We start from the raw sequence: 26,094 nt of genomic DNA, 5'->3' as shown, positions 1-26,094 counted from the left end.
CATTTTCTCCGTAAAGCATGTTAACTATGGCTTACCACTGTGCTGAAAGAATTTCTATTCAAGAGAATAGATACTTTATGTCCCATTTTGTTTGCATCATTAGGGTCTCAGGCTGGCCTGGCCATGGCCTACCATGTGAACCTGCTCTTCTCAACCTACATTCTCTCTTTAATTGATTTAATTTAATTGATCTCATTTATTACTATGGTTGTAAATTTTAGGCTGTAACTTTGAGTAATAATTAAAACATTATGGTTTAAAATTTTTAATTTTCTTTCTGTATCTGAAAACAAGGGCAATTCAGTAATTCTCTCCTATAATTATAGAAAATTACACAGTAGGTAGGCATGACTTTTTAAGTGAAAAGGGAGATGACATATAGTATATATACATGTAATTATATTGAGCTGAAATTAGGAAAAACTATGATTGACAGATGGTAACTGAGTTTTTTGCTATTATTTTCCATGTCAACAATCTTGTTCATGTTGTATATAGTAATATATAAGTGGAGACTTTAGATGAAAGTAATAACATCAATTTATACTTAAAAGTACCAAGACCAAATTCATTTTTTCTCAAATATTGTTTATTTGCTCTTATATTTGTATTTTGACTACTGAAATAGATAATCTTAACTTCTTGATGGAATTTGAATTATCCTTCTAGAAAACTTTTGTATCAAGTAATCAATATGAATATCAGGTATCAATATGAAAAAGGATCTTTATTCATTTTTTATGAAAAATAATTTGTAAATAAAAAGTTTAACCTTTAATATTGACCTATAATTTTCCAAGTACCCCTGCATGTTTATAGTTAATCTAGGTATCCCTTCTAGAACTCTTAAAATTATTTTTATGAATTTGTAGTCACACAAAATGAATTTAAAAATTCAGAAATATCCTTAAGTTTTGCTGTTGATGTTTTTTAAAATCCTATTCTAGGTCTTCTTGAATTTTTTTTCTTTTTTAATATATAAATTGTGGCACCTATAATAGTACTAACAATTGCCACAGATCCAACCACTAACAACACCAAAATAACAATGTTAACCCTGGAATTAGGCTGATTTTCATCAGGACTAGGATTTGGAGGACTTTCATCAGGACCTGGTTCTGCTTGAGGAATAAACAAAGCTACTTGTGCAATGTTGGATAGTTTTGATGTCAAATTGCTTTTATCCACACTTTGAATGGCAATAAGATGTGAGTTGCATTTTCTTCTGAGATATTTCCCTGTTTAAATGCAAAGGTTTCTTTGGAGTTGGCTTCATTTGGTAACAGATCAGTAGTGTTTACTTGGAGAGCATTGTCAAAATTGTCTCTTAGATCCAGAATACTTTCACTTATTCTTATAATATACCGCTGAACTAAGAAAAAAAAAATTACATGTAGTTCAGAAACTAGAGCATATAATGTTAAATTCCTTTTTATCTATTCTCCTCAAAATGTTTACTTATGCAAAGCTTATACGTATAGCCAAAACCGTACTAATTTTTCTATGAGAACTTAATTCTGATATGCTAAATACTATCTTCATTGTTTGAAAAGCGGGACCAGGTTAAAATGTGTCATGTTTGATTGATTTGAAAATATCAGATTATAAAATTAATACTTCACTGAGTAGTCAATTAAAAATTGTTCTCCTCCCACCCACCTTTATACCCTTGCTTTTGCAAAGAGCACCTTTCACTTAATCAACACTACATGTCACTTCATCCTTACCTTTTCCAACATCAAAATTATCTCCTGGTGCTGTCCATGTTAAATGGATCTCATCTCCATTAAGTGTGGCCTCAAGATCTGTGATTTGACTTGGTGGGTACAGATCAGGCAAGGGAAGTTTTGAAATATTTGAAACTACAAATGCACCTCCAGATGCTGTTCTGGTGAAACTCTCCAAGGTTGTGTGAGTATCTTCATCAATTTCAACTCTTGGTGGATTCCCTTCAATTTTCCCTGCATTAAAATTTGCTATATTTAATGGCAAATCTCTACTAGTATTTTTAGAACTCAATGAATTGAATTCCTCATCCTACATCTCCCTGCTCCCTTTTCATACATATACACAATCACATTTTACTAAGTTTGGTGACAAAGTCATAGGCATCCAATTGGTGGCAGAATTTTTTTCTTTAGCATTCCTGACCACGATATTGTAGGATAGAATTATATAACATATCGCTTGGAATTAAGGCTGCACTGAATGGGAATAATGTTGTATAATTCAATATGTGCCCTTAAAAACAAGAACTGCTTTATTTCTCAAATTATCTCCAAGCTAGGAATGAACCTGGGTAAATTTTTACTGTTTCCCTTTCAAATGCTTAAGGCAGGTTTTTCCCTTGCTCTCTGCTACAAGTGCTAAGGAATAATAATTCAAGTTATATTCCAGTTGCCAACAGAGAACCCGTAAAAGTCACAAGGTAAGGAATGGACTGAAGGAAAGCTAACAAAGAATGCATACTTAATCCTTATCATCACCTTACTCTACACAGTTTCCCTTTTGCCTTAACAAAACATCAAAATAAGTGTTTACTCATTTAGGTGTTTTTGTGAACTGAATCCAGTATCTATGTGAACTGAAGAATAAATTCTGCCGCTAGCTTGTTCTTAAGTACATAACACATTAGCATGTTTTCTTTATCTGAGTTAGAAATTTGACATATTGTTGTTAATATAGGTAAGGTGCTCCAAACTAATATAATAATGGCTGACATTTGTTGAGTGCTTACTAGATGCCAGACACTGTAAAAAGGTTAGCATAATTTGGAGGCAAACACAGTATGACTGAGAACTTCATTTCAGAAATGGGAAAAGCTGTACTTGAGTTGTAAAGTGTTTGAAGCCTTAATCATGTTAACTACAATTATTCAAACCAGATATCAGATATCATTACTCACCATCCACTACCCATCCTGGTATATGTGCGGCTCTATTCAGTGGATGCCTTAAGTTTTGTGTGGTCACATTTGCTCCTCTATAAGCCCGTACTTTTAAGCTATATCTGCCATTTTCTGAATAAGCTATAAAATATCTGGAGTACACCCCATCATTCTTGAAAGAATCAGCACCTTATTATAAAAATGAAGGAATAAAATATTACTGTGAAGAAAAAGAAAAATGTATGCATTTTCTAAGCCAAGCATATGGACTTTATAAGCATATCCCCTTGATTAGGCTCTCTATTTTGTGATTGACCCACTGGGGAATAGTTCTATTATGCTTTACAAACCAGTATCTTCTTTAATTGATATATCTTTTATATATATATATATATGTATATATATTACATATATATGTGTGTATATATATATATATATATAATAAGTACCTTTACTTTATCAATTTCTATGCCTATTATTTCAGTACTCTTCTTACCATGGTTTAGCCAAATGGTTTTCTTGCAGTTCTTACTTTACCTAAACACATAATTATGTCATCTCCTGTTAAAAGCAAAAGGATTCACGCTAAAAAAACGTATCTTGGCATAACAATTTAATTCTCAGTGTGTTTACCTAAAAATTACTTATTTTGACTTCTCTTCAACCACTCTTTGTGTGTGTGTGTGTGTGTGTGTGTGTGTGTGTGTGTGTGTGTGTGTGTTGTATCCTCACCTCTTGTTCTATGATCCATTAACTCTCTGGTCTGACAGTGGAAAACCCCATCTATTATTAGAATAAACATTTGGGGAGCTCAGGAATATTGTATCATAAGTTTATGTCTTGATATCACCAGTACTAGAGTTATTCATTAAATTACAGACAAATTTCTCAGGGGGTTTAACACTCTAAGATAAAGGTTCTTCAATTAAGGTCCTTGGATGAGCACCATGTGCATGTCTCTTGATCATATTAGGAATGCCAATTACTTAGACCTTCTGTGGAAGCGCCTAGCATTCTGTTATAACAAGCCCCTCAGGTGATTCCTTTGCATGCTAAAGTTTGAGAACCCCTGCTCTAAGTCATTGTTTATCACCAATACCTTCTTAGGTAAAGGCATTCCAAATTAGCTAAGCAGCCATCTGGTAAAACCTTTAGAAATGAAACAAGATGCTTTAACTTTTAATGTAGCTTGGGAGGGTTTGGGAAAAGGAAAAGTCAGGAAATAGTTGAGGAAAATATTATTATATCAGATGAAGGCACTGAGGTGCACCAAAGAACAATTTTACCTTATAAATTTTTACAGGGCAAACCCTGGTTGATTATGTATTGACTGACATTGCAAGACACTGTTAGAAAATTCTGACAACTCAGGAGGTTATCGATATGGTAATTTCCTTGCTTATGGTCCTTTCAAAAGAAGGATCAGTTTCCAGGACAATCCAGAGTCTAGGAAAAAGGTACTATTCACCCATATAGACCACGGCATGGCCAACTCTGTATCTTGTTTCCTGCCATTCAGACCTGGCATCTGATCTCTGGTGATATCTCTTGTCTGTTTTGGCTGTTCTACTTGCCCTTGGACCTTAGTTCCCAAGACTGTATCTTGCATTTTTTTTCCAGCTGTTGGGAATTATTCTTGCCTGTTCTTCCGTCTCTGCCAGGGGCTCAAGTTCTACCATTTAATCCCATCTGGCTGCTTGTGCTTCACTCACTCTGGCTAGACTTTCTGATGATGTGCAACTAAGAAACTTGCTCAGAATTCTTGATGCTGTTCTCAGTCTCCTGAATGAGACGTTCTTGATGAGTAACAGATATTGGTTGTCCAGATGACAAATAATAATGACAGTAAATAGCATTTATTGAGTGCATACTATGTGCAGGACACTTGCTAAGTACTTTGTAGGTTTTATATGGATAGAATTTCCTGCTGGTTCTGCTGTTCATCCATAATCTGCATCAGTTCTTCTGGAGTCTGTCCCACTGCCCCACAATATTATAGGGACCCATAACATATCCTGAGTTATAAAATTACAGGCTTATTCACAAAAACCTGTGAGTTACCTGCACCGTTATCCAAAAGTTCCAAAACTTCTATATTTCCGTTACTTGATTCAATGAAAGCAGTCACATTGGCTCCAAGAATTGGTACATGCCCTTGTAGAACTTCTGCATAAACAATCATTGGGCTGGGAAAACTGTTTGTGTCTTTATTCATTTTAGTATTCACTGTGATTGGAGGCACAGAAGAATTTGCTGCCTGGGAATTTACTGTCATAGTCAATGTTTCTGGGTTTGCTTTGGCTTGAAGACTGTAGGTCCAAACACCCACCTAAAAATTCAATGGAAATATATTAAATATCCAAGATCAAGCTTTTCTGTGTTTTCATTGTCCAACTCTTAAATGCATTTTATAAATATGTTACAGAATAAACCAGTTTTGACAATTTTGAAGGTAAAAGGATGAGAATTGAGGCAGTTTAGATAGGGTATCCTGGCCGTTGTCATGCATGGTGTCTAGACTTTGGGAAATGTCAGCTAGGAAAAATAAGTTTGGGAAAGTTTGCTTTGGTCTTGGCCTTATTCTTTGACCTCAGAGTCCACAGACTCTAAGATCTGGTCGTGCTAATCAGGAATGACTGAATAGCTATCTACACACCAAATTGCACACATTCTCTCTACATTGCTTCTTCAAAGTTATTCTTAGCCTACGTTATTTTTTCTCTTCTCTTTCTCCTAATGCATATGTTCTTTCTTTTTCCTGCCTCCATAATTTTCAGGACCACACAGGCATAGAAAGTACATTTTATTTTATTGTAAATTTGAAGATGATACAAGTATTGACACCTATTGTTGTGATAGTAAACAATGTATTTTCAGCTACCAAAACAAATTTGCAAGGAAGTCTAAAAGCTGATTGCTTACCTTTGCAGTTCCTGGAATACTGAGATAGGCCATTTTGGAAACTGTGTCCACTGTGAAATTTCTCATTGGTGTTCCACTGGGGTCCCAGAGAGAAATAATGGGAGACTGTCTGACCCATGTGATGAGAAAGAATGTGTCCTTTCCCACAGTGCTATCAATTATTACAGTGCCGTTCATCCAGGGATTATTGTTGAGTGTTAATCCTTTACTTTCAAGCTGTTTAAATATATTTTAAAAATTAATTACTGGAGAAGAGAGTAATTTTTTCTGTTTTCATTTTTAATGTAGTTTTTAATTTCTGGCCTGAGAACAAGCTTATGTAGGGCATACTACCTTAGGCTTGTGATCTCTGAAAGCTGATTGGGATGTGACCGTTGTCATCAGAAAGTGTAGAAATATAGAGTCCGAGGGAAGGACAGGGCATAATAAAGTTATTAAAGCAGGAGAATGGGTTTTATAGTTGGAGATATGGCCCTGTTATTTTTTTCCCAATTGTCTTTGAGGACACAGAAGAGAAGAATTAGCTATAGGGTGTGCGTGTATCACCCTAAGTTTATCCATCTTCATGATGACCTAAAAAATACTTATGGGTTGTGGCTAGAGTATTTGAGTAGAGATACAGTAAAAGGGGGCCTCAACTGAGAAAATCAAGATTAGCAAACTATGAGAGAAGCAAACAGGGCTATTTTCCTGATGTGAAATCTTGAAATAATTTTCACACATGATAGAGTGAGTAGCACTGGACAGTAAACAGTCCAAGAGGAGTAGAAAGAGGGCAAACTGTTTACAAAGATTGGAATCCTGAGAAGAGATGTGAAAGATAGGACCTTTCTCTGAGAAGAGCTTCAAAGAAAGTTTTTCAAGTCTTTGTGGATGGTTCTCAGTCAAGGAAAGCCAAGTTTATCCACGGATCAAGAAAGTACTTTCTAAAATGTGTCATTTCAGGAATGATGGGAAATCTCATTTCTATTCTAAACCAGTCTTTTAAACCAAAAATCCTCTCACACCAGTGCTTATAGAGGGGAATGAATTCTACCACTGCAACATCATTGCAATCACAAAAATCTCAGTTCTGTGTTAAGTGGACATGGCTTTGAGTAGCATGTATTATTATTAAGTTAAATCTGAATGAGAGAGACTTTCAGGAAAGCCTACGAAAATTAGAAAGCTTTGGCTACAGAGTAGTACTAGGGGAAAATAACTGAGTAAAGAGTGAGATGCAGCCTTTTCTCTGTATTCTAACTGCCACCATCCAAATCCAAGTTCTCATCTACTCAGATTATCGCCACATACCTCTAACTGTTCTCACGCTTCTCTCCCAAGACAAATTGAGGTTAATCTTTCAAAAATGTGTTTTCTTTTTATTTCTCTACTTAAACTATACACTTTTTGAGTGAGGGGTGCAGATATTTCTTCCCCTTCCACATCATTTATAAAGCCATTCTCGAAACTTTAAGCATATCCTGCATGCAAATGTCTCTTTTCTGGATGATTTCCCACATTCTACTTTTATATTTTAAAATTCCTTTGGAACATTCCACTTTAATGTTCCACCAGCCCCTCAAAATCTAAGGTTAAAACAGAGCAGAAAATAATATCCTCAAAATCAGTTCTCCCTTTTTACGTGTCAATTTTGTCATCATTTTCTCAGTCATACAGATGGAAACTTTCAGAAATGTACATTATTCTCCATCATTTTATTCTCCATACACCACCAAGCTAGATCTCAGATGAATTTTTAAACTGTTTTCAGGGCAAAGCTGCAAACCCAACCTCCAAACCAATCAGCACATATTATCTTAACTCTGAATCCTATACCTTCTTGCTCTTCATTGTTGAAGAGTAGAGGAAACTAGGTTTGTCTAGGTGATCATGGCAAGTTGATGGTGGGCAGTGACTTGATGAACTGTAAGATGGCATACAAGTGATACGCACTTGGTGGGAATGGATATTGATAGAAACAGAATTTTGTAAAAAAATGTTTTGAAAGAAACAGGCTATGCTGACATTTTACATGGTACATGAATTAAGAATGAAGAAAGGTGTAAAAACTTTTCAATCTAAATACAGAAAACGGTAGTGTTATTGATACGCAAATGAGAAAAGAAGTGGCATTCAGAAGACAGATGAATAAAATAAAAAGCCAGTGAAAAAAGTGGTTGAAGAAGTAAGATAAGCCCTAAGTTTGTAGATATGCAATAGTTATTCACTGTCTTTTTTCTGATAAATTATTTCCAAGATACATCGCTTCCATCTCCAAACCAGATTCTTGAGTGAATTCATCTAATTCAAGTCTATTTTACAGCAGTGAAGGGTGGGGGAAATCTTGGAAGAATGGAATTTTTTAATGCATTTATAGCAAAATGGATGCTAAATTATTGGACAAAATCTATTTTTGGCAGAAAAGTTAACAGTATTCAGTTTTGATGTTATCCCTTAACCAAGCTCTATAGGAAAAGAAAAAGAAAAAGTATACCTGCTACTTCACCACTTAATTTGGCCATATCTAAAGAATAACTTCTATTTCATATTGAGATTTTAATTTCAATTAAAAATTTACTTTGAGAAAAATACAGGACTCAAAACTTTTAACAACTGAATTATTTCTCTTTGTTATGGCTAAGTGTAAACACCAAAATCTGAGGGGTGGATTCTCTGACCTGAAGAGGCTGTTGGGAAATATCATTGTTTCCTGATGCAAGGGCCCCAAAAGCATCAATGAGGCCATTGTTCTGGGCTTCATCTGAAGCAAAAAAATGGTTTCCTCCTAAAATGTAAATACATTAAATAGGTTTCTTTCTAGAAAATACATACTTACCACATTAATAAGGTAATAGGATAAACAAAATCATACTTTCAGTATGTATTATTAAAACAGAACAAAATCAGTCATGTGTAAAGATTAACAATGAAATATTAATTTAAAACTGTCATAACTAGAAAATGTAGGCTGCCTTTATACCTCACTGATAGAAATATTCCTGGCTGGAATGCGTGAAATATTCATAGAATATGAAAGAAGATGTTACAGTTCCATGTATTAAAGTTCATAGATCTCACAGCCCTTTAGCGTAATTATTCACTTCGATTTAAGATACAGTTATAACAATTCTGGCTTTCAGATTTTTCAACCAAAGTGTGTCAGAATCAGTTTAGAAAGCTTAAAGAGCTGTCATATAGATGTATCCTTACAATAACTGGCAATGGAGAGATAGAAAAATGGTAAGCAATCGAGAAAAGTTCAAAAAAAGCATTACTTTAGAGGGATACTTGGGACAGAAATAAATTTTACAATGGTCACAAAAGTACTTTGAAATAATGGGAGTTTGTACAACTAAGCATTAAAAAAGCAAGTATATATTTGGTAGCATTAGAATTCAACCCAATACAATAATTGATATTCATAATGTTACAGGTTTTGTTTATTCTACTACATTTAGAAGGCACTGAAACATCCGGTCCATTTTCATTATATGTCTCTATATCTAAGATAGCATCTTCCCTGTAGTTCATCTAGAAATTTTGTTGTTATTTAGATTTATTCAGCCTGAGCCTCTGTTAATCCCATCTGCTCCCCAACCATACCCCAAAGCCTCTGCTCCGGTTTCATGGATTTCCCAGTATCTCTCCATGTGCCTTACACTGTCATTCCAACATGATTTTTTTTTTTTTTTTTTTTTTTTTTTGCTCATGACCTGATCATCTTTTCTCCTTTCTTCAGAAGAAGTAAACACCTTGTTCATGGCCCAGCTCAGAAGTCATCTCATCTCCCATGCCTTCTTTCTCTGACTCTGTACAACCCTGGGAGAATTAATGGCTTCCCCTGCTCACATTGTGCTTTATTTCTATATATTTATCCTGTCATGGAGGGATGTTATCTGATTATCCTATCTGATTAGAAGTTTTATTTGTCTCTTCAGCCAGCTGGACTGTGAGCACCTTGAGAACAGAGGGCAGGTCTGGTTTGACTCTGGTTCTAAGGTCCTGGCATAGCACCCACAGGGCAAGAGCTTGAGAGAAATTGTTCAGTTGTTAGCCTTTACACTTATGCGTTGCTGTCAAAGGACAATAATATATAGATCATATTTCACCTGTTAAAGTGCTCATCTCTATGACTGCTTGATCAGCAGATGGTCCCAAAGCAATCAAATGAATGATAGCTCCACTTTGTCTCACTTCATCAATACAATTCTTTGCAGAGTTATCCTCCCCATCAGTCAGCAGGACAATTTCAGATCCATCTATTTGGGGGTGAATTTCTCTAACTACCTGCAAATGTAATGACAGCATAATTATAAGTGTTCCAAGATCAAAAGACTTATGAGATATTAGAAAAAATGTGCAAAGAAATTAAACAAAAGTGTGCAGAAGAGATAGCTTCTCTTTTAAAATCAGATTCTGTAATCAACAATTTTTAGGCGAACATAAACATGATTTTATTTTCTGTCTATCTGCCTCGGGAATGCTTGCTCAAATGAAGTTATGTGGGTGCAGGGCTGTGGAAAATTCTATTTGGATTAAATAATAATGCCATCTCAATCTGAGGACTCAGGTCAACCAGACATCAAAAATATAATTGCAGAATGTGGCATTAAATATGTCTCTGTTTTCTCTGACTGGACTGCCCTCTAACAAACCATTAGTGTATAAAGTCTGTTGCATATACAGCTAGATGCATTAAAACTCCACCTCAACATTTTAAAAAAGTTAATGATTCCAAATTAGGGAACCTTTAATATAAAGAAAAGATATAGAAAGTTCTAAGCAGGTCAAGGTTAGGGATCTTGTTATATAACTTTTGTTTTACTTCTAATAGTAAAGAGCACAAGACTAAGAGTATTGGTGGTGCTTAGAGAATACATGGATTATATTTATTTAAATTGAGTTCTACTTGTGGTTTGAACCCATTTATTATAAAGCCAAACAGTTTGAAACTCAGAGTTCTGAATCTAGGTGCCTATAAGAGAGGGTAAAAAGAATTTATCCCAGGATAGCAACTATATTTCATCGCTGACAGCTCTAATTCGTAGTGGATTCTTGGTACACCATTTTGAGAAACTGAGTGCATGCCAAAGGGAAACAAATGACAGATTATCAGTGGCTTTCGTGAATTCGGAGTGGAGGTGTGTGTAGATTTGTAGAAGAGGGTTTGGAATTTAGATACTCCTAATAAAGCTGGCATCAGGGAACAAAGGGACCAGCTTCATTTCAATTTTTTGCATGTTTTTAGACAAATGATGGCTAATATATGTTGTAATATATGTGAAATATGCTTTGACATACATTAAAATCACACTAAAAATAGGAAATTCTTTAATACATTCATTGCATTTATACAGCATCCCCATCACGTTCCCCCTGCATGTTTGGGTGAAATATATAATATATTTGTGAATCTTATTTTTATCCAGATGTATATGACCCTTGTCATTATTATGGCATTTGTGAAATATATATATTTACTCTCTATAAAAGATATTGTTCTACATACAGAAATGTAGTATTTCATTTAACCTTCATAATAGTCCTATGAGGTAGGCATTCTTGTTTTCCTGTATTCCATAGATAAGGCACTGGGAATCCAAAGAGACTGAAAACTTTACCCAAGATCACTTAGTAAGTAGTAGAGCCAGTACTCTGATGTTACTTCCTGACCCTATGACTAACGGCCCCTGCTACATCTACTTTAATATACATCAGTTTTCCCCAACTTAGTGTCACAGAAACTGAAATGAAGATTGGCCCAAAATGGAATCATACCATGTAACTTGCTTCATTGTCTAAAAAAATTGAGTATTGTTGACCAAGCACATGTATTTATTTAATACTTATTGAGCACTGACTACTGCATGGTGTAACAAGACAGAAAAAGTCCCTGACCTCATTGGGATTATACTCTAGTGGCATTTTAATAGTCAGTTATTCATCCGTTTATTCATTGATTTACTGATCCATTAAAAATCATTAAATGAATTTTTTTCTATGGGTTTAGTTCATCCTGCACTTCTTAGGATTAGTCATGTTAAAATTAGGCAGCAAGTATGTGTGGCAGCATTTGACATAAAAATGTCCTAATCATAAAAAGAGAAAGGAACTAGGTAAGGGGGATTAAAAGGTACTCACTTGCAGTTATAAAGTAAATAAGTGATGGAGATATAATGTACAGCATAGGGAATATAGCTACCAATATTGTAATAACTTTGTATGATGATAGGTAGTCACTAGACTTGTCATGGGGATCATTTCATAATGTATAAAAATATCAAATCACTCTGAAACTAATATGATATTGGATGTCAGTTATACTTTAATTTTTTAAAAAAGAACAAACTATATTTGCAATATGATCTTCACCTGAAATGCTGATTTAATTCCGGCACAGATGGAAGTTCCTCCATTAGCTGCTGTAGGTAAGCTCTCCAAGAGCTTGTTTCTTTCTTTGCTGCTTATTATTTGGATTAGATTACTTTTCACATTGGCAGTACTATCAAAGTGCACCATCCCCACCCAGGATCCATTTTCAATGGTCTGCAGCAGGAAGTGTTTTGCTGCTTGGTTCATTCGATTTAGGCGATTAAAACTCTGAATAAAAAAAAAAAAATCAAGAAAACAACCAAGGGGTTTTCAATTGGAAAATAATTGCAGATCACAAAAAATGAGTGAATAAAATTTGTCATTGATTTTTTATCAATGGTAATTGGTATTATTAAAGAAGGCAATTTTCTTTTAATTGATAAAATTGAAAAATATAGTTGTATTATGGAACACATATGGTATAGTAAGGAACATAGGCTTTAGCTAGAGCTGATTCTTGGCTGCTAAGCACCCAAATTAGAGGTGGAGGGTAGGGTGGGGGTTGGGTTGCAATTGTGAGGTGATGACTTACTGCTTAGAGACTGCCTAATAACTCCTGAAATCCTCTGTTCCAGTTGTATCAAGATGAAACCACTCCCCAGGTCCCACAGTATCAAACCAGACTTATCATGGACTCCATCTAGAAATGGAAGTCTCCCTATCCACTTGGGGACATCCCAAAAGATGAAATGTACTCAAGCTGCAGCTATATTTTGAGAGGCCCAGTCCCTACTGCCCCCCCCCCCCCGCCGCCTTACCTCTTCTGCTTCTAACCTCTCCCCACCACTTCCCCACCAATGGATTAATTGGAATTGGTTCTTTGACAACTCATTAAAACTCACATCCCTCTTTCCTAGGTGAATGCTCAATGTAAGCCTCTTTGTACGTTTGTCTTTTCCAGTTCCTCAACACCAACTGATCTGTGAAGCCCCCCCCCCCCCGAACAAACATCCAAATTTCCCTCTGAACTCTCTTGAACCAACCCACAGTGAAAAACTTCTCTTACATTTCCATCTTTGAGGGCTCTCTCTCTACCACTTTGTTTTACCTTTAAACTTAGCTTTGCCCACATCTTGTCCAAAGGAGGCTGCTCATCTTTTCCTAATAAGGAACTCTATCTCTCCTCAGCAACACTTCCTAGAACACTTCTATGTATAGGTGTCTAGCATTCTGATGTTCTTTCTGAAACTTGCTATTGAGGATCATTTCATTCAGCTGCACCATCTTCTGTGCTTTTCAGTAACCACTCAACTGAGTGGTTTGTTGGAGACATTCACCTTGATCTTCAGCATGCTCTGTTCTGCTTCTAATGTGACATCCTTCTGGGTGCCTTATCACATTATGTTTGCTCATTTGTAGTCCATTTCAACAATTATTTATTGAGTGCTTATACGAGATAAACACTATTTTAGGTAACAGGGATGCAAAGATGAGTAAGACACTGTTTTAAGTCCTAGAGGACTAGTCTAATGGGAGAGAAATGTCTAATTACAATATGATATATAGTAATAGAGGTTTGCACAGGTCATTACAGGAAACCACCAGAAGGCCCATTAGCCCAGTCTAGAAGCCCAGCCCATCTCCTCCTGGAGGAAATGGGTGCCTCTACCAAACTTGAACAATATGTATGAGTTAGCCAGGTAATGGAAAGGGAGAGAACATTTTCTCTATTCAGCAGCGAATTCTTCAAGGATGTGAGTTTGTACTCCTAGACCCTGGCACAATGCCTTCCATTCCTTGAATGATAGTAGAGGGAATAAATGGCTGAATCTGACTGTATCTTTATTATGGTGGTACTTTTGGTCTGTGGCTTCGAGCATAAAGGGGTCATTTATATAGATGATGCAAATAAGGTAAAGGCATGTTAACAGTTCTCCTGGTTGATCTTGTTCCTTGACTTGAAATGGAGTTCAGAGGCCCCAATCCACTCTCTCCTTATGTCTGTTAAGTATTTCCAGTAGATAACAGAGACAAGGTTAGAAAGCATGCCCATATTAAAAATCTTTAGCACTGATCTTCTAACTAAGGCTTTACTAAAGGATCTAAAAGTACTCCTCAATAAACTCTCCATTTTCTGGGGTTGGATATTGAGTTAGGTCTTTTTAACTCCATTGCCACACTTTTTCATTACAATATTCACTGCTCCTCTTGAGATCATGGTCATAGGAGGTAATAGTATTTATGCCACCATGCAATTTAGACCAAGCAGGTGGTGTTTAGAGTATTCTTAGCTATTCAATCACTTTCATATCCCTATATCCAGGAACAAATCGGCCCACAGACTTACATTCATGCTTCCAGACTTATCAAGAACTAAGCATGCAATTCTTTCTCTGATCTTCAGCAATGAGAAGACAGGTGGAGGGGGTGGTGCCTCCATAGATGTTGTGTTCTTAAAATCCTCAGAATTGCTGATCACCTCCCACGTACTTCTGGAATTGCACATTTTGTTTTGTAGGCTTGGAGCTTCTTGGTTATGTTTTTTTTTTATTACAGAATTCAACAACCTAAAAGATTAATAAAATGAAAAAAACCTTTACATACAATGTATTTAAAAATTCAACTACAAATCTGAAAAATAAAAAATGTTCTTGGCAAACATGTTGTTTATTTAATGAAAGAAGATTCACTGAGGAATCATATAATAGTAATATGAATTTTGAATAATTGTAATAACAGGTAACACTAGTTGAGTGCTTACTATGTGCCAGTTAATGTTTAAAGAACTCTATATTAATATATCTAATCTCTCAGGAAACCTGCACAGGTATTTTGTAAACTTGATAACATATCCTTTGAATATAAATATATGCTCTGAACTCACAATTGGCATACTTACAGAATTAATACCTTGCATAAACATTATGGATGCCTTTTCAGTTTGATCTTTATCAGGGAAGAATTGACAATCTTTTTCATACAGTTTTGTCTTAGAATCAATTCTGCATCCTCTAGTTGTACAACTGTTCCCTTGACACTTATAAACTCTATTTATACCGGTAATACCTGTGGAACATCTGAAAATATATAGTAGTTAGTCTTTGAGGCAACTTAACAATCAAAATGTTTGAAAATCTTAAGTAATCTTTCCATCAAGGTTTTCTTTGTTCTTATTTATGTACCGCACACATCTTGTTTTTGGCAGCAACATTTAAGTGTTCCTATCAGAGCAGTTACCTGTTTTTCAAGAAATTGCAGAAAGAAATTTTAAGTGGGATGTCTAGTATATGTAATGGCTGAGTTCCCTGTTGGGATTAAAGTTGCTGCTGTCCTGTTAAACCCAATGGCTGGGGACTCCCCTTTTCCAAATATCTCTTCTGGTGGCCTTGTGATGATAAATGCACTGCAGGCATCTGGACAAGGCAACTTGTGAAAACACTTACTCTTGGTGCCACCTTAGCTTGAAGTTCTTTGTAAGATTCTTCTCAAAGAAAATATCTCCAAAAGAATGGGATGTGGCATAGCTACAAATATTTTGTTTTTTCAAGGAGCATTTTTATCTAAAGCAAAATGTGGCTTGAAGGAAAGACTAAGGTACTGCCTAGGACAGTAGTCACTACTGGTGGGGTTATTTTAGACGTATGTTTTATTGCATGGAATTGGCCACAGGTAGCAGTGATCACAATAAATATGCTGGAATGTGAATATTATCCCATCTTTTCAATGTGTTTCCATTTCAAATTTAAGAAGCAATTACTAGATTTCATTCAGTTATTTAGAGTCTCCTAAATATGTGTATGCCTCTTACTCCCCAGAACTCCATGAACATAATGTTATCTACATTAACAACCATGATGAATATTCTTTAGCAGAGACTAGACATTTAGGGGGAATATGGTGTAAACAAATGTAATCAATGTAATACTCCTTAAATATGTGTGCTGCAACTGGTGAAGCAAATGGGCAAAGGAAGGGACTTCAATGAAATCAAGTATCTTTCAATTTGTGCATTTTTGATAAGTCCACAGACCTTGCAGGGCATCTAAGATTGAGTAAGCTGATGGCATCTAATTTTAAACCAATTACCAACAACCATTTTGCTCTATTGATCTTAGAACTAACAGGATTGTCTATTATTAACTGTGATGTTAGATTGGTATTTTTATTTTTATTTAAAAAAATTTTTTTTTCAACGTTTATTTATTTTTGGGACAGAGAGAGACAGAGCATGAACGGGGGAGAGGCAGAGAGACACAGAATCGGAAACAGGCTCCAGGCTCTGAGCCATCAGCCCAGAGCCTGACGCGGGGCTCGAACTCACGGACCGCGAGATCGTGACCTGGCTGAAGTTGGACGCTTAACCGACTGCGCCAACCAGGCGCCCCTAGATTGGTATTTTTAAATGAATTTTACAAAACCCAAGAAATCCTTAATTGGCCCTTTGAAGGTTGATTTCTTATTGAGCTTGCATTTACCAGTATTTTTTAACCACTTTTTTCATTCTTGTGTAGTATAAATTATTTTGACTTGCCATATACTATAAAACCCTTTACACAGAGTACAACTCCCGCACAAATGAGTTCTGGCAGCTATGGTAGAGAGGTATAAAAATATGCCAAATCACTACCAAATGCTCTTGAAGTTATGTGTATTTTGAATGGAAAATCAGCTACTTTAAGGTACATCTTCTAAAAACAAAACAAAAACAAAAACAAAGAAACAGACACACTGTTTGTGTTATAGCATCTATTATCTGCATCGGGATAAAAAAAATTATTGGCATTTAAAAGAAATAAAACTAAGGAAAATAAGAAGATATAGCCTGGAAATTTTAAGAAAATTTCAATGTTCATACCTTGTTGCTTCAATTTTCTTTGACTTAGCACTGTAGAAAGGCTCATCTTCATTGTACTCATCAAACACTCCCCAGTGGAGATGGGCCCACTCATGGACAAGCAGTCTATCTGTAGGAAAATATTTCAAATATATGATCATAATTCAAGTGACAAAATTTGTCCCTCAAATATTTTAACAAACTGTTTCAGTCAAAAAGTTATATTTAGGTTTTAAATAACTGCTAACATTTGTATTTTTATTTATAAAAAACATGTTGCATTACATTATATAGTATATTATGTTTTTATTACACAACATGTTACATCAAGAAAACATTTATGATATGTATGCTATGAGCAAAATAGTCTGAGCTTTGGCTTTTGGGGGGCAAAAAGTCTTAGTTGTTACAATGGTTTTTAGCGCTACAAAGCTTGCTTTTACCAAAACATAAATGGATATATAACATATCTTTGGTATTAATATTTCACTAGGATGTGATTAGTTAAAAGATGTGAATGGCTCAGTCAGTTGAGTGTCCAACTCTTGATTTCAGCTCTGGTCTAATCTCACAGTTCGTGAGTTCAAGCCCCGGGTCTGGGTCTGTGCTGACTGCGTGGAACCTGCTTAGGATTTTCTCTTTCCCTTTCTCTCTGCCCCTCCCTCCCTCTCAAAATAAATAAATAAAGTTAAAAAAAAAGTCTATAAATTCTCTTGAGGGAGTGGATAATGAAAAAAAAGCGTTGAAAACACTTCCCTCTCAAAATAAATAAATAAAGTTAAAAAAAAAGTCTATAAATTCTCTTGAGGGAGTGGATAATGAAAAAAAAAGCGTTGAAAAACACTGCTATAGACCATAGATAATTTGGGGGGATGTCCAAATAAAGTGATTAATTTATAGTACTTAACACATAAAGCATTGATTATGTGAAGATAATTATTAATTATACATATTTAGCATATGTTATTACTAGAAAATACAAAGTACTAGGCTCTAGGCACTAGATATGCAAAGTACTAGGTACTAGGACATACAAAGATGAATAAGATGTAGTCTTTGACTAGGAAAAGCTCAAAGAGAGGGATTTGGAATTAAAAAAAAATTTTTTTTCTGCTAAGGATTTTAGGGTAAATGGAAGAATAAAGGTAAATCCATAGCTTGAAATGCTGGAAGAAGAAACAAGTAGATTTCAGTTTTAGCAATATTAGGAAAAACTTCAGAGGAAATAGCAATGGAGAAGAAGAATTCAGAAATATGTTTGTTCTGCTACCATGTGTATTTCTCTAACTCAAATTAACTCAGGAGATCTAAACATAGAGGGGAAGTGTCAGAATTATGCAAAAGTCACATTTCTTCTTTAAGTCCTTACTACTCAAAATATGTTCATTGGACCAGAAGCATCAGCATCACCTGGCAGCTAACAAGAAATGTAGAATCTTAGACCAACTTTAGATCTACTGAATCAGAATCTGCATATTAACAAGATCCTTAAATTACTACTCTATGCATTGAACTATAAAAACACTGGCTTAAGGTTTTCTAGGCAAATGGAAACATTGGAAGGAAAAAGCTTCCCATGCCCACTATAATTTGCTAAGAGAGTAGATTTCAGGTGCTGTCACCACAAATATGAAATAAAAGGGAAGGGAAGGGTAGGGAACTATGTGAGGAGATGATATGTTAATTAGCTTGACTATAGGGCTCGATTTTCTCAATCAAGGCATCTGTTGATGTGATTGAAAAGGGTAGTTAGAGATCTTGGGAAAAATGGTAGAAGTTTTAGAACAGCTGCTATGGGGAAGGAGAAAGGAAGCCAAGAAGACACAAGTACAAGTATTGTTGAGTAACTTTGAGGGCTTCCCTGAGCTTGGGAAATCTGCTTATATAATGATATCATTAGTTTTATAATTTTCTTTAATAGTCTTGGAAGTACATTAACAGCAGCCAAAGAAAACTGGCTGGAAACTCAGTACACAGGATTTGGCAAGTTGAATGAAACATAGTATATGAATGGTGAGGGATTTGAGGTATATATACTTATAGTTGAAAGAACTAATTTTGCTGGATATGCCAGCTAGGAAAGAGAGTATATCTTAGAAAGGTGCAAAGGATTAGAGGTGTCAAAGAGAACAGTCATGGTCAGGCTAAAGTTTGAGGGAGAGGTAAGATTAGGTTGGGATGGGATGGGATGGGATGATGGAACTTTCAAGTTGGGGTGGAGAATAGGTCTAGGTGACTGAGGACCAGGGCTAGCTGAATGTTTGACAGAAACAAGAGACTTAATGTGTGCTCATTGGAAGGGCAGTGGGAGAGAGAGATTGTGGGGTATGTGGATTTAGGTAGGTTTTCACTTAGTAGTGGCATGTGAGTTGGATCTTCCTTTAATAATGATTTGCATTTTTTAAATGCAAAAAAATATACTTTAGTTCATTTGAAACAATGATTTTTTTTTCAACGTTTATTTATTTTTGGGACAGAGAGAGACAGAGCATGAACGGGGGAGGGGCAGAGAGAGAGGGAGACACAGAATCGGAAACAGGCTCTGAGCCATCAGCCCAGAGCCTGACGCGGGGCTCGAACTCCCCGGACCGCGAGATCGTGACCTGGCTGAAGTTGGACGCTTAACCGACTGCGCCACCCAGGCGCCCCGAAACAATGATTTTTAACTTTTAGATAGAACTAGATGAAATTGTCCTTGATCTAGGTAAAAATAATCAGTTATAGACATGTTCACCTGGTTTAGCCAAATAGGTTGCTTAATAATATCAGCAACTAACAGCCTATGAATGTTTTCTCTTGGCCAGAAACTGACATCCTGGCCCTTTTCAGCTTGCCATACATCTGTCTTCCATGGAGGCGGCTTATGATTGATTAATATCCAGCTGTGGAGAACTGAAAAAAATTAAATCTAAAAAGTACACCTTAAAAATTTTATTATTGCCCTGTGTTCACATTTCTGTTGATGTTGTACTGAGTATCTAACTCAGTGTTCACAACAATTCTACAAGACAGGAAACTTTTATTTACTGTATTATAGGAAATAACAACAGAGAAACTAGGTCATTTGTCCAAGGTCACACACAATTGGTAAGTCAGTATTTGAATTTAGAGACTCTGGCTCCAAGGCTTGGGCACATCCATAACCTGGATACAAAGATGCTTGTTAGAATAATTTGCAACACATGTATTCTAACAAAAATTCCTACCTGATGGTCCATATTCATTTTGTTTTTTTCCAAGTACAAAGTCAGGGGTGAAATGAATGTATTCTCCTTTTTCTTCACAGGCTGTGAACTGCCTGGTATATGGTTCATCTCTACCTGGGAGGGCAGGTGGTGCAACTAAAACATCGGCCTGAGAATGTTTAAAAATATTTTTAAAACATCAGAAATAGAAATGATAACAGTCTTAAACACTCTAAGACAATCAATGTGCTGAAAAACTGGGGATCACCAGAAAATATAATTTTTTAAAAGAAGCTTTTTGACTCTTACGTGTTTGTAGCTTTCATGTTTTGGCCTCTTGTATTGTGAGTTTTCCTTCCAGCTGTTAGGAATTAGTATTGATACATTTTTGAAAAAAAATCTTTTTTCTGTGGCTTCAAACAGGTAAGTAGAAGCTGTAGTCACCATACCCTATTGTTAAAGGAAAAAAAAATGTGAGTATGGCCAAGTAGCAATGGACCAAATGGGCAGAGTTTCATCACAGGCATTTCCCAATTTAAGAGTGGACACACAAAGCAACTGACTAGGGAGCAGGTCTCTGCCTCAGAGTTCCAGTTCTGCCACCTGTCAGTCCAAAATTATATCTTAATCTTACACATCACGGCTTTGAATTTTCTGTAACCCTTCATCAAAGGGTAATTGCTTCTCTTGAGTGTTAAAAGAAATTACATAAAATGACAAAGACACAGACTTCAGAGTCATCTACTGGGTTCCAATATTGGCATTAGTACCTTCTGGGTAATAGAGGTTGGGCAGTTTAACACTCCGAAGCTCAGTTTCTTCATCTCTTAAATGGACTATTACAACCTTTCTTTAGAATTAACATAAACATGAAATGAGTTATAAAGTGCTGTACACGTAGACGGTCATAAAACTGTCTGATATCATCACTGTTAATAAGTCTCATTACAGAGCAGCCTTAGCTGATGCAAGCTGAGGAGAACAGTCTGTAGCAATGGATCTTAGGGAGAGGTTTTTTATTATACTCCCACCCCCCAGGAGAGACAGTTGGATTGGGAACTGGGGAGTGGAGTGATAGCAAAATTCATGGGAGATGCAGAGCTTTGTGAATCATAGACAGAGCTTGATGCTCTGCCAACAAGATAAACATAGTATCACTTTATACTGTTCAGTATCCTGAATCCAAAGGTATAATGATTAATAAGGGACATAGTCCCTTTCTAGAACTCACTGTCTAATGGGGGAAATGGATGAATGCTTCTAAATGGAGATCTATTCTGCATAATCAAAACTACTGAATAATTGAAGGATATTGGGTGCTAGATGAAAATGTCAAACTCTTCATCTTGTCGGCAACATTCCAGTCTGCAGTGTTGTTTCCTTCATGGTGGGCTCTTTTCCTCCATGATGCTTCCTGACTTGACATAAGCCCACAATAGAATTTTTCTTCTTCAGGAATCCCAGGACTCTGTATCTTGTTCTCTTGAAGAGTCCAGTGTGCTTACTCAATACATTAAATAGATCAGCAAACTAATTGGGTTTAGAGCCATGGATCAGTCAGAAGCCAGAGTGCACAGAACTGAAGACCCAAAGAACTGGCTAGGAGTTAGTAAAAGGGCTTCAGAGATCTCTTAAAGTAGATTGGAAATTACTGGCCTAAAGCAACTTTTCTCTAAGGATGGCTTTCCTCCTTTTTTTTTTTTTTTAATATTCAGATCTCACCAGTTGTCACATTTTGCTTCAAGTGACGACTATCTATGTTTCTATGAGATAAAAATATATAGGGTGATTTGAATTGTGGTGCGTATTTGAAAAGTAGGGTTGTTACGTTTGTGTAGGTTGTGCATTCTACAACTCCAAGGGATTCCATTTACTTTGTAGTTTCCATAGCTCTATGCATCTGCCTTGGGTAGTGGTATGTTCTGAGGTCATTGAGGGATTTCATAGATCCTATGTCAGATGACTATGATCCCCTAGGGCATACTAGGGTAGCTAATAATGATTCTCATAGGCTTTCCAAGGAAAATTTCTGTAACATTCCTTCTAAATTCCATCTCAGAATTCCTATATTATCCTAGTTGGATCAAAGATGATTAATATTATCAATGTTTTAAAAAATAAGTACTTTCAAACCAAAAAGACACATGAATAAAAGGAATAAGGAAAGGTGACAGTTAACATCTCAGGTTATGAATTGTGAGTTAATTCAGCATGAATGTTATTATGGTCAGATGGTATCCCCAGAGTAAGGTTATATCTACAAGTTGATTCACTAGTTACAAAAAAAGAGTAATTTTTGTCATCTTGTACAAGCCAGAACTCAAACCCACATCTGTCAGCCTTCAAATCCCATGGGTTGGATCTCAGCTCTAATTGTGCTATTTAATGTGATCTCAGAAAAAAATATTTACTCTCCAAATACCAGTTTTTTCTTCTGTATAATGTGGATGAGAGAATTTTACAAGGTTGCCTGGTAATATAAATGCAAGGACTGTTCAGAAGGCTGGGAGAATGTCAGGAAACATTGTGTAATCTAGGCATATCTACTAATAGTTGAACTTTTACTTGTGGTGTTTGATAGAAGACATTTTAATATTTTTTTTGCCACTGCAAAGTAATTTTTCCAAATACTGACTTCTGATGGTCAGAAAAGTTTGAAACTGACTCTTCCTGAACACTAAGAAGCCGTCATGCAGAATTAGCTGAGACACGGTCAACCCTATCTAGAATGAACTGCTATTGAAGCCTCTGTTCTTCAGTAAAAGAATTTTTATATCCCCCTGGAATTCAAAAGGTATCAACAAATGAACACTGCTATTCTGCAAGAGTTTATTCAGAGTGAATGATAAATGGCAGCCACAGAATCACCATCTCACTACCCAGGTCCAGCCCATCAGTCTCTAATGGATAGCAACACACATGTAAAAGGCTAAATCAGTGAGCCTAAGGACACAGTACTAGAGGAACTGAATGTAAGGAATTAGTAAATGTTGATGTCAGAGACCAGGAGAGCTGATTTGCACGGCTGTTAACACCAATTTCTATTGCTTGAAATGTTACAGTTGGTAGAAACTTTAGAAATCAAATTTCTCCTTTTAGGCTTGGAGCCTTTCTCTTCTCCATCTGCACTTTATAGTGAACTCATTTATTACCATCACTTTAAATCTTGTCTACATGCTGATGAGTCCCCAATTTTTATCTCCAGCCAGTTTTTCCCCTTGAATTCAGATTCTTATGTATATCTATGTGTGTATCTAATAAGCATCTCAAATTCAAAATGCCTCAAACTAACTCCTGATCTCCCATCTGCCACATTATTTTCACTTACAGTCTACCTTTTTCAACTGATGATAATTCCATCCTTCCAAGTGTTCAGGCCAAAAGTCTTGGAGTCTTCTTTGACTTCTATTTTCCCTCCTCCTCTCCACCTTCCCCCCCCATCTAAACCATCAGCAAATTTGTCTATAATACTCTCAGAATATGTTCATCATACCACTTTAATGATCTCTACCACAATATCCCTGTCCTTCATCATCATTACTTCTCACCTGCAACTGCTTCCTACCTGCACCACATCTCTGTGCTGCAATGGAACTTATGTAGGATGAGTGACAAGTGTAAGCCCTCTACAGAATTTCTTCAATACTGCAGTCAGAGTGATCCCAGAACATGCATGAGAGAGCACACTCCTCCTCTGCTCAGGATCCTTTTGTGGATTCCCATGGCACTCAGAAGTAAAAGCTCAAGTCTTTCCAGTGGTCTGGATCCTCTGTGTCTCCATGTTGGGCTCTCCCCACCCTTCTTCCTGTTCATCACCTCCTGATGGTCACTTCAAGCATGTTTGCTTTACCTACTGTTCCCTCCCCGAGGTTTTCAATGGGTTCTTCCCTCACTCATCTCAGGTCTCCGCTCAGATGTCTACATCAACAGTGAGGTCTTTCCTGACTGCCCTACATGAAATAGTAATGAACATTCTCCTCCCACCCAGCTCCAACACTGCCTATCCCAATATGTTGATTTATTTTACTTCATGGAAACCTATTACCATCTGACCTGCTATACTTTTACATGTTTTTATTATCTATATCATCTAAAAAGAATGTGTACTGCACGAGGGTAAGGAATTGTTCACTGTTGTCACTCCCTGACATGTTATAAGTATTCATTAAATAATTGTTTAAAGAACAGATGAGTCCAACTGTTCATTTACAGATGAAGAAACTGAGGATCAGGGAGGCCCTGTGCCCTGTCTTTGGTCTTATGGTGAGACAGGGTAGAACCCTATTAAAACTTTCCATTCCCTCTGCCACTCCGGTATTGTCTTCACTGTACCATGCTGCTTTTAAACTTCCTGTAGCATTCAGAAGTTTCCATAATAATTAACTACTAACTTTTTTCTTCTCCACAATTCAAACAGAAGAAATCCCATTCTTTTTCTTACCTTTATCTCTTCAATTATTTTTCCATCTTCTGGCACATGAGGGTCTATAGCGATGATAATGCCTTCATAGCCATTGTTATTCAGCTGAACAAGGGAAGTATTGGACCCCTGCAGCAGGTATAGGACTAAGAGGAAGACAAAATCTAATAACCCCATTGTTCTTGTCAAAGCATTCCTGGCCCAAAGTTGGTTTGTTCAAAAGGCTTTTCTTTCACTTTGTTTCTCTCTCCATATATATAGCCCTAAACCTTATCAATGTCAGCTGATAATGGGACGTGGCTTGTATAAAGGTCAATGTTACATATGTAAAATGTTTGATGTCAGTTTATGTAATCATTTTATTGTATGTTATTATAAAAGTGATCTAAAACATAGAAGAGATTGATCTTTTTATAAAAAAAATTACACATATTCCTCTTGGAACTTTTTTTTATATTTTCTAATTCTGGTTTATTTCCTATATATAGACATATAACTTGTATTTTCTGTACAGTACAATGTAAAAATTAAAAAAAAATTTATAATGAAATGAGTAGAAAAAATAATGGTAAGATTGTTATTCAGTTTTACAGAGAGACTTAATAATTATTTAGATTATTTCCAAAGTATAAATAATTGAAGAGAATGTAAAGTTATTAAATATAAATAACACCAAATTAGGTAAGATGGCCTTGAAACTTAATTTAAAAATTTAAAGACTTTGACAAATTAAGGAAGATTTGATAGTTATTATATTTAAAAATCCTGTTTAGTAAACAATGAATAGAATGTTTTTATATAAGTATATCAAAAAAGTCTGGTATGTGCTAATTATTATTGAAGCAGAATGAATAATTTTGATAGTTAACATTTATTTAGTGCTTACTAGGGCAGAGATTCTCTCTCTTAATTTTCACTGTAACTCTCTAAGGTAAGTATGAATATAATCTTCATTTTATGCATGGGGAAACTGAGGCACACAATTTCAGTAACTTGCCAAGATTACATACATAGCAAATGACAGAGTCAGGATCTGAACACTGTATTCTTACCCCAAAGCCCATGGATTTAATTACTTCACAATAAGGCAATATGATTTTATAAGGCAAACAATATAATAAGATTTTTTCTTTTAAAAAGGAGAAAGGGGTTAGTTTTGGAACTTGTAAAGATGAATAAAAAATGTCTAATTCTAAAGCAAAAGGAAACAAAACTCATCAGAAACCAAAAAAGAACAAGAAATAGAAGACCAGAAAATACATTTTTTTAATGTTTATTTTTGAGAGGGAGAGAGACAGAGCATGAGTGGTGGAGGGGCAGAGAGAGAGGGAGACACCGAATCTGAAGCAGGCTCCAGGCTCCAAGCTGTCAGCACAGAGTCCTATGCGGGGCTCAAACTCACAAACTGCAAGATCATGACCTGAGCTGAAGTCGGACACTTAACCAACTGAGCCACCCAGGCTCCCTGAAAATATCTTTAAAAGAACAGTTTCTGTAGGAGGAAATCATGTTGCATTCTCAAAAGACAGCATCTTTAAGATAGGCATTTTAT

At 35.9% G+C, this 26,094-nt stretch overlaps 1 protein-coding gene and 1 long non-coding RNA gene across 2 annotated transcripts in view; one reads left to right on the top strand and one right to left on the bottom strand.

Annotated features, from left to right (window-relative positions):
- The window catches only part of LOC113599273 (uncharacterized), an 88,319-nt gene that overhangs the window by 7,756 nt on the left and 54,469 nt on the right, over positions 1–26,094 (top strand). The window lies entirely within an intron of this gene.
- Positions 568–24,779, bottom strand: CLCA4 (chloride channel accessory 4). Its single transcript, XM_027058189.2, is given in 16 exon segments — positions 568–1,205; positions 1,208–1,372; positions 1,728–1,961; positions 2,906–3,076; positions 4,949–5,216; positions 5,810–6,025; positions 8,470–8,576; positions 9,901–10,078; positions 12,164–12,391; positions 14,451–14,651; positions 14,653–14,670; positions 15,003–15,180; positions 16,959–17,067; positions 20,144–20,291; positions 20,432–20,572; positions 24,564–24,779. Coding segments are annotated over 16 exon segments (2,793 nt in total). The 5' UTR covers positions 24,720–24,779; the 3' UTR covers positions 568–930.

This window comes from Acinonyx jubatus, chromosome C1 (genome assembly GCF_027475565.1).
Source record: "Acinonyx jubatus isolate Ajub_Pintada_27869175 chromosome C1, VMU_Ajub_asm_v1.0, whole genome shotgun sequence".
Taxonomy (NCBI): Eukaryota; Metazoa; Chordata; class Mammalia; order Carnivora; family Felidae; genus Acinonyx; species Acinonyx jubatus.
Note: the sequence above shows the minus strand (reverse complement) of the source record. Positions and strands in the feature narration are given on the sequence as shown.